At 39.4% G+C, this 10,074-nt stretch overlaps 1 protein-coding gene across 10 annotated transcripts in view; it reads right to left on the bottom strand.

Moving 5' to 3' along the window:
* Positions 1-3,100: 3,100 nt before the first annotated feature.
* LOC112660683 (CCHC-type zinc finger nucleic acid binding protein) overlaps positions 3,101-10,074 on the bottom strand; it is a 68,836-nt gene continuing 61,862 nt past the window's right edge. For 2 of the 10 annotated variants that reach the window (XM_035702473.2, XM_025448422.3), the window contains 4 exons: positions 6,037-6,174; positions 5,846-5,938; positions 5,491-5,689; positions 3,101-4,111 (listed from right to left, as the gene is read on the bottom strand). In XM_035702473.2, the coding sequence (XP_035558366.1) occupies positions 3,994-4,111; positions 5,491-5,689; positions 5,846-5,938; positions 6,037-6,160 (534 nt within the window). In that variant the 5' untranslated portion in view covers positions 6,161-6,174 and the 3' untranslated portion in view covers positions 3,101-3,993. Of the gene's footprint in view, positions 4,112-5,490; positions 5,722-5,845; positions 5,939-6,036; positions 6,175-10,074 lie in introns of those variants that run through there. The other 8 variants (XM_049097650.1, XM_049097649.1, XM_035702478.2 and 5 more) reach the window with 5 other exon arrangements.

Raw genomic sequence — 10,074 nt, 5'->3', positions numbered from 1 at the left:
CTGATGAAAACAAGCTCAAGGGGAACCTAATAATCAGGCCTCTAGACCAGGAAGTAAGTGAACATCAGGAAGAAAAAACAATCAGTAAATATAGGACATTCAAAAAAACTGCTCTGGGCACTTAAAAAAAAAAAAATCAATGTTATGAGGGGGAAAGTGGGGAAGTTTTAGGTTAAGAGAGACCAAGGAAACCTATACCCCAAATGCAATGACAAACCCTGGCTGGATACCAGTTTGGAAAACTGGGCAATGTTAAAATTTTGGTACAATTCAGTAGAATTGTAATATTCTATTCTAGTCACTACTTGAATATTACGTTAGGTATCAGATGGTACTAAGGAAATTAGGTAAAATTTTCTAAGTATGATAATAGATTGTGATCCTGTATCTTAATTCTTAGGACATGCATACAAAAATGAAGATGCTTTTGCCACTTCAGGTCTACAACTTATTTTCAAATGGCTCAGTAACAAACGTTTGCTGTTAGGTGGAGAATACACTCAAGTGTTCACTGTACTATTTTTGTTTTTAAACATAAGCTCTGGGATGCCTGGGTGGCTCAGTGGTTGAGTGTCCGCCTTCGGCTCTGGATCTGAGATGAGTCCCACACCAGGATCCTGCCTGCCTCTCTCTCTCTCCCTCTGTGTCTCTCATGAATAAATAAAATCTTAAAAAAAATAAAATAAAATAAACATAAGTTCTAAGCCCAATGTGGGGTTTTGAACTCAGGACCACAAGATCAACAGTCGCATGCTCTGAGCCAGCCAAGCACCCCTCAATGTATAGATCGTTCTAACTATTCTTTTTATCTTTTTAAAAAGATTATTTATGAGAGACAGAGAGAGGGGCAGACACAGGCAGAGGGAGAAGCAGGCTCCTCACAGGGAGCCTGATGTGGGACTCGATCCTGGATCCCGGGATCATGACCTGAGCTGAAGGCAGGTGCCCAACCCCTGAGCTACCCAGGTGTCCCTCTCTTAACTGTTCTTTATGGAATTTTTCAAAATAAGTTTGCAGGCAAGAACTCCATCTGATCCATTCAAGTCACTGATGAAGCAGCTTTAAGAGGCTGAGGAGAAACAGCTAAAGTACGTAAAAAGGCAGCAAAACTTAACAAGGATGCAAAGATGAAAATTTGTTGACAATGCAAAATTCATTGTAGCACCTCCATTCACCTTTTCATCATCCCCTCAATCCTTGTCACAAGAGAAATACTTGCCCATTTATCTAGCTTGCAGGGACAGGAATCTTAGCAGATATCACAGAAACATGGGATTGGTTTCTTACCCAAAGCTGAAAGCTGCTAAACCCCAAACAAACCTCACTTTTGACAGAACCATTCACCTATCAAGGCAATGCTACTTACTATCTGAAAAATTTTTGAAAATTTGCTTAAAACCAAGTCTTAACGGGGCACTTGGGTGGCTCAGTTGGCTGGGCATCTGACTCCTCAGGTCAAGTCATGATCTCAAGGTCCTGGGATTAAGCCCAGCATCAAGCAACACACTTAACAGGGAATCTCTTTGAGGATTCTCTCCTTCTGCCCCACTCCAATAAAAAAATAAATCTTAAAAAAAAAAAAAATTGCCACAGTAACTGCTCACTGGCTCTCAGCAATTAGCCTGAATTCCCTAGAATACACATATTTTCACGTTGTACTTGCTCAGTAATCAAGGTCAATACAATCAAATGCAACCTTATGAAAGAACACTTATGTGGCCTGTGAATAGGCTCTCAGTTATGTGTATCAAAGGGCTTGAAACAAAAGGCTGTTAGGTACTACAAATGCAGCACAAGGAACAGTTGTGTGAAGCAAAGCAGTTCTAAATATCTCACTCATTAGGTTTTCCAAGTTGAGGCTGGAAACCTTGGGGGAAAATAACCACATGTACGCTACCCCCAAACCTGAATCTGACTACATTTAACAGTGATGCCTTTGAAAATAGGTCTTCTCTTATGCTGTTTTGTATTTATAGGAGAAACAAAATTATCAAGATATTTAACATGCTTAGTTAACATCTGACACATACCATTTGCTTAATACAAATATCAAATGATAAAGGAACTTGTTAACAAGTATTCATGAGGAAAAAGAACATTTTATGACCTCACACCTTTTTTTTTTTTTTGCCTGCTTTTCACTATTAATTTGACAAAGTAGGGATGCCTGGGTGGGTCAGCGGTTGAGCACGTCTGTCTTTGACTCAGGGCGTGATCTTGGAGTACTGGGATCGGGTTCCACATCGGGCTCCCTATAGGGAGCCTGCTTCTCCCTCTGCCTGGGTCTCTGCTTCTCTTTTTCTGTCTCTCTCATGAATAAATAAATTTAAAATCTTAAAAAAAAAAAAAAGAAGAAGAAAACCTTTCCTTAAAAAAAGAATTGACAAAGTAGGAATTGGCACAGCACAGTTGAGACACCAACGTCTTAACCCTGCAATGGTATAGATCACAAATTGACCAGACTACATAAGGATGAAAAACCCAGTATATCCGATGTGAATGAATCACATGGCAGTGAAAAGGGACAAAAAAATTAAACTAAGTCAGGAAAGCATAGCCACTAACTATAGAGTGAGTATGGGGGGGGTGGGGTGTCAAAAAAAGAGGACATAGGGTGGGAGGGATTCTTGAAGTAGGTTCTAGACCCTAGGTAGCTGTACATTTTTCAAGCAAGTTTCCACTAACTCATGAATAAAGTGAATTCATTCATTAATCCAAGTGATTTCTAAGTTCCATCCCGACTTCAGAACAAATCCTGGAAAAACACGCAATCTAACATCTCAGAACCTTGTGAAGCCCAAGAAAAATATTAAATGCTAAAATATAATAATGGCAATCAAGAATGAACACAGAGCTAAAGGGCAGCATTATAATGGGTTACAAAGAGACTTAAATTTTTTGTATCCCTGCAAAATGGGACACCAAAGTATCTAATGGCTATGCTTCCTTAAAATAGCTATTTTACATTACTGAAGACATGACTGAGTTAGTACATAAAGAAAAGTCCAAACTGTCAGCTTTTAGTCCTCCACATTCCCCTCTTTAATATGGCATTTTGCACTATATACATTAATGAAAATTTGAAACAAACAAAAAGAACTTTAGTCAAACTCCCCTTCCTCCTCCAGCTTTATTGGATAGTTTAAAATTACATTTCTATTTTCTAGGACTTCAGTTGCTTTTTCCATCTGACTTTTAAAAACTGATTACAGCAAATGAAACACAGTTGTCTAAGTGATATAGTATACAAAAATAACATCTTGATTTCTGTGAAAATGCAATTCTCTGCAATTCCTGAATAACTCCAAATTATGCTAACTCTGAGCATAGATGTTTACTCTGGGTTTTAGATTTAGACTTTGAAAAAAATGTGTTCTAAACCTTTGCCATCACCTTATGCATATCCAGCATCAACGCTGTGAAGTTGTTCCTGTTTAGGCCTTTATCCCGATTTTTCTCGCACAGCCATTAACACACATCTTTTTATTTTGTTTACTCCCACTCAACTGTATGTTCTATGTAGGGCCTGATACAGATGTTACTTGATGTTATTTAATAGCTACTGAGGTCAGACAATCCAAGGCCATCATTATGCTAAAATTAAAGTTGTTTATGGAAGCTCATAAATACTTCCAGAATTGGTTTTACCTCCTACATGGGAACATATCCAAGAAACCCAGAACGGGCTTACTGGTCTGACTCAACTCTTCCCATTCATCAATCCCTATTCACCAGTGGCGCGGAAAGGGGGTTCTTTAACAAAGCATTATACATAACACCTCTACCAAACTAAACATAAACTTTTTTTTTTTTTGTAGTTAAATGCAGAAAGTCGGTTTTTTTTTTTTCCACCCCTTTCCTCCTTTTACACGGCAAGTAAAGCTCACTGGCCTGGGAGTAGCCTCTATCTGCCAACCTTTGGCCAGTGAAGAGGATTCAGAGAAAATAATACAACCATCAATCAGAAAAAGGAGGGGCGACAAAGGAAAATAATTAAGCTGTGGCTTCAATCGTGCATTCCCGTGCAAGGTGCCCTGACTCGCCACAGCGGTAACAGTTGACTTCACTTGTCTTGCTGCAATTGATGGCTACGTGACCAGTTTCACCACACCTAAAAAAAAAAAAAAAAAAAGAAAGAGGGACAGTGAGTTTTCACAATGTCCCCAGAAAACATAAAGCCGCACTGAAACAATAGTAACTGTAGAAACAGTAGTAACTGGGTAACAAATGCAATGATCAGTGAAGCAATGCTTTTTTCCCCTCAGGACAGTCTCATTAACCCCTCCACTAAGAGCAGGAAGGAGGAATTAAGTAACAAAGTACTCAATTGTGCAGACTAAGCCATAAAATTAAAATTTTTACCCCAAGAGATCCACTAACATCAAAACACTAAAAATAGGGGCTCCTGGGTGGCTCAGTGTAGCAGCCAACTCCTGATTCTGGCTCAGGTCATGATCTCAGGGTCATGAGATGGAGCCCTGCAATCCAGACCCACTTTTGTACTGGGTATGGAACCTGCTTTAGATTCTCTCTCCCTCCCACTGCAAACACTAATAACATTGGCCAATACATACCTTTCTCTTTAAGTTTTTTTTTTTTTTTTTAATTTATTTATTCATGAGACACAGGAAGAGGGAGAAGCAGGCTCCATGCAGGGAGTCCGATGTGGGACTCAACCCTGGGACTCCAGGATCATGCCCTGAGCCGAAGGCAGATGCTTAACCGCTGAGCCACCCAGGAATCTTTCTTAAGTTTTATTTTAAGTAATCCCTACCCTCAGCATGAGGCTCAAAATCACGTCCCTGAGATCAAGGGTCGCACTCTCTGCTGACTGAGTCAGCCAGGCGCCCCAAGATGTTGTACCTTTATACAAATTAATCCTTAAGATTTCACTGGTATTTACCAAATTTTACAGCTTAAATATGTACATTTTATCTTATGTCACATCCACAAGGATTTCAGGTTGTAGGACAAAAAATTTGTATATGTGAATTATTTATAGTTTTCTACAATGTCTCTGAAAACTCCGAAGTACAGCATTAACATTCTTATTTTTAAAATATTAAAAATTCGGGATCCCTGGGTGGCGCAGTGGTTTGGCGCCTGCCTTTGGCCCAGGGCGCGATCCTGGAGACCCGGAATCGAATCCCACGTCGGGCTCCCGGTGCATGGAGCCTGCTTCTCCCTCTGCCTGTGTCTCTGCCTCTCTCTCTCTCTCTGACTATCATAAAAAAATAAATAAATAAAAATAAAATATTAAAAATTCCAAAGCTGTGTAAGTTTTTCAGCTGTCATAAGCCACAAACCATGACTGGCAAAATAGTAACTGATGTATAGACAAACTGCTGGTTATATATGCTGAAAATCAGTATCATCTGGTCAAAACGAACTTCCACTGAATACTGGTCCACAAAGTCCATTTATAGCTAATTCACCTCTAAAATAATCTCTGCCATGAGCCTTCCTCCAGCCAACACCCTAACAACTTACCTATAGCACTTCACTTTGGTGCAGTCTTTTTGAATGTGTCCAAATTCTCCACAAGAATAGCACTTCTGCTCATCAGCATGGTCACAGTCACGAGCCAGATGGCCTGGTTTGCCACAGTTGTAGCAGCATTGCTCCCGCTCTCTCTTGGGCTCCTTGCAGTCCTTGGCGATGTGGCCACCTCTACCGCAGTTATAGCAGGCTTCAACAATAAGGAAAAGAAGCAGACCAAGACTATAAAACCTTTACAAAACGTTCTTTGTTTTAAAAAGTCTTTTCCAATGCTATGTGCAGCAGTAGCACAGGCTCACCTCTCCAAGTTCTAGAAGGGTATGAAAATGAAGTGTTAAATACTTACCATCCTCTTGAAGATCACAATCCTTGGCAAGATGACCAGACTCACCACAGCGATAACAGATGTCTGGAAGAGATGAGGAAACAAACTGGAAACCTATTTTGGGCAGAAACAAAAAGAATTTGGCTAATTAGACCAGTCTTGACACTAATAGATACTGAAGCACTTCAAAATTTTTTATTCGACAAAAATACCTCTATCCGAGGTAAAACCACCTCTGCCACGGCTTCTCATTCCACGACCACGGCCTCCACCAGTAGGGCATTCCCGGGCCCAATGGCCAGATCGTCCACACTTGAAACACTCATTGCTGCTCATGGCTGCAGTTAGATCTTCGAAATATTAAAAATGACAATGTTAAACTAATTGAAATTACTTTTAGCTTTTTATTGCCCTTTTAGTGTATTTTTAGATAATTATTCTGGGGGATGAAGCTTAGCATATACCTTGCTTAGAAAAATAGCCACACAACTATGTACTTGTAGGCTTACATAACTATTAAGAAATATATTAGAAGTGAAAAAAAATGTAAAACATGTATTTTGATACAATTTGTGATTTTTTTTAAAAACCATTAAGACTATGGATATACAGATTAATACAAATGTTAATTCAGTTATAATGGGGTGGTAGAATTTAAAGGATTAATGCACATCCATTATTAGAAATAGTAACATATCACTCAAGGTCTAATTTGTAGACTATTTTCATGGTTACAAGCCAGTAAACTTTATTTTGGGCAACTGAAGTTATTTAATGGTCATAAAATCGGAAATAGCTCAAAACAACACAGCTATAGTATGGACTCTAAAAGTGAGGGGTAGGTAAAGAGAAACTATTTCTAACTTTAAATCCAACAGTGTCTAGCTATACTACAACACTTGTTTGCACACTCTTTACAGCAGGTATATTATAAGAAATGCAGATAAAAATTTTCTCTAGAGAATACCGTATGGCAAAAAATATTAGAAAAACAAAAGGACACACCAAAGTGCTAATAGTATCTAAAGCACCAGGACCATTTTTTTCTTTTATTCTCTAAATTTTCCTGTAATTTTTACATTTAAAACAAGGCTACTTGGAACTTCACAATAGATTCCTTTATTGGGTATTATTTAAAAATGGGGGAGGGGGGCAAATCTCCCAATAAGTAAATGAATTTTACACTTCTTATGTAACAATCTAAAAATAAACAGGAACTATTCCTGGAATAGAATGGAATGTTGTAGGAGAAACTCCTAGGAAAGTGGTTTTTAAAAAACAAACTAGCTCAGAACAATCTAATCTTTACATTTCCACACTTCCACATCCGAATATTTTTACCCTTATTTCCAGTGTCAAGCCATGGCACACCAACTTTTTAAACTATCTTCTCAAAGCCATAAGCACTATGATCTAGCAAAAGATACTGCTTCAACTGAGTAAGACTGGATAGTGGAATTATCCAAATCAACCACAGCACCAAACTCAAATGACAGTAAAATGGACAAGGCCCCCCTCCCAATCATCCTTTCAGTAACCGGTTCATCACTAAGTTATAGAGAATCTAGTAACTAAAAATTAAGCTAAAGTTCAGTTTCAAAAGTTTCCATTGTCAAATATTCAAAAGAACTCAATACTTATCCCAAGTCTCTGCAATCAGATTCAGAGTAAGTTTTCAAAGGGATCTTTCTATCAATTCTTGCCACTTACCATATAAACACATTACCAAAAAAGGGGATGAGGGAAGTACAGGCAGGTACCTGCACAGAATACTCAAGAGTCCATAGATTCTAGGGTGCCTGGGTGACTCAGGTCATGATCTTTCGGGTTTTGGGATCAAGACCTGCATCTGAGTCTATGCTCAGCTGGGAGTCTGCTTAAGATTCTCTCCTCCCTCTCTTACCCCTCCCCCCAATTGTCTCTCAAACAAATCTTTAAAAATAGTTGTTTCAGATGCATAACGCATATTTCTAGTCAGAAGAAAAAAAGAAAACAGCCAGTGAAGATTAAAAATGTATTTTTGTAAAATAATGAGATTACATTTGCTTTCTTTTACTGGTATTAGCCTTCTAAATCATATTAAGTACTAGTTTCCACCAGAGAGAAGAGTTAGGGTAAAAAGTAATTAAAAAGTCACAGAAAAGAGGAACCCCTGGTTGGCTCAGGGTGTGATCCCAGAGTTCTGAGATCAAATCCCACATGGAGCCTACCTCTCCCTCTGCCTATGATTCTGCCTCTGTGTCTTTCATGATAAATAAATAAAATCTTAAAAAAAAAAAAAAAATCACAGAAAAGAGTTTATAGTACTTTGTCCTCCCCTCCACCCTCATTTTCCTTTTGCACCTTCTCTAGTTTATAGCCAGACCAATTTAAGCATATTTAACTACTGATGTCAATGAGTTATTTGCAGAGAAATGATCATTTCTTTTTACAAAGTAATACAGGCAATCTGACAAGTCCTGAGTAGTTTATCACTTAATATTTAAACAAGAGGGGTGCCTGGGTTGCTCAGTTGGTTAAGCAGCTAAGGGGTGCTCAGTTGGTTAAGCAGCTAAGTCTTTTTTTTTAAATTTAGGATAGTCAGAGTGAGAGAGAGAGAGAGAGAGAGGCAGAGACAGAAGCAGGCTCCATGCACCGGGAGCCTGATGTGGGATTCGATCCTGAGTCTCCAGGATCGCGCCCTGGGCCAAAGGCAGGCACCAAACCGCTGCGCCACCCAGGGATCCCTAAGCAGCTAAGTCTGGATTTCAGCTGAGGCATGATGTCAGGTTGAGATGAAGCCCTGCATCAGGCTCCACATTCATCAGGGCATCTGCTGAAGGTTCTCTCTCCTTGCTCCCCTCTACACTCTCAATCTTAAATTATATTATATATCTATATACACATACATATATATGAACAAGACACTTATGTTTTACAAAATACTACAGTCCTATACATTCCAAAGCTAAAGAAACGACGGTTCTAGGCAATCTTTCCTTTAGACTGCTGCTTTAAAAGGACCTTGTTTATTTAATAAAGTACAAAAGAAATGCATTATAACACATCATCATGTTTATCAGTGGAATAAAGTCAACAGGTAATTGGGTTTATTTTCAGCACAGTAATATGAATTTAAAAAACTACTTAAGGGGCAGCCCAGGTGGCTCAGTGGTTTGGCGCCGCCTTCAGCCCAGGGCGTGATCCTGGAGACCCAGATCAAGTCCCACGTCGGGCTCCCTGCATGGCACCTGCTTCTCCCTCTGCCTGTGTCTCTGCCTCTTCCTCTCTTTTAAAATCTTTAAAAAAATAAAGAACTACTTAAGAACTGATTAATCTACAGGTAGATTATTCATGAACTGTTTCTCCATTGTCTTCTCCCCCTTGGGCCAAGCCAGTCATTTAGCTATTCTATCTACATTTTCCAAGTCCCTTGTGATAGATTTATTTCTTCAGTAACATTAAACCAACCAATTCCCACAATGTTTTAGAGTCCTGCCACTTATCCTAGAAGTAGGTTCCCATCCTAATATTCATCTTATATACAAATGTATTTAGTTAAAAGATCTTTAGAGAGCTATATGCCATCTCTAAGAAAAGAAGAGGCAGTAAGGTAAGACAGCTGAGAATTATGAGTCTGTGATTCTGCCTATGACTACTCCTGGCTGGAATTTTGCCGCACTGTCCTGCCTCCGCCCTCTCCACCTGTCACAACGTTTTCCAACCTTCAACAGCCAACTCAAATGCCAACTCTTATAAAAGAATCTGACCACATCTCTCAGCCTGGAACTCTCAAAACCCATAGTTCTTTATTAGTATTTGTCTGACACTACCATATTGACTTTTATCATATTCCTTGAAGGCAGAGACCAAATAATTCACCTTTCAATCATCACCAACACCCCATATAATTATCCTTTCAGTAGCAGTTATACTCAGTATTTTAACTGCTGGGGGGGGGGGGCAGCTAATAGTCATTTGTGAATGAAACAAATTGTTTCTTGTACAGACCCAACCCAATCTGACTAAGTACTAACACCACCTCAATTCTTGCTATGACAAGAATTACTGCACCATTAAAGTAACAACGTAGGAGGGCCCCCTGGCGGCTCAGTTGGTTAAGCGTCTGCCTTTGGCTCAGGTCTGATCCCAGGATCCTAGGATTGAGCCCTGCATCCGGCTCCCCCATTTCAGAAGAAGCCTGCTTCTCCTCCTCCCTCTGCCACTCCCCCAGCTGGTGCTTGCTTGCTCTCGGTCAAATAAATCTTTAA

This window comes from Canis lupus, chromosome 20 (genome assembly GCF_003254725.2).
Source record: "Canis lupus dingo isolate Sandy chromosome 20, ASM325472v2, whole genome shotgun sequence".
NCBI classification, from domain to species: domain Eukaryota; kingdom Metazoa; phylum Chordata; class Mammalia; order Carnivora; family Canidae; genus Canis; species Canis lupus.
This window is presented reverse-complemented; position numbering and strand designations above follow the sequence as displayed.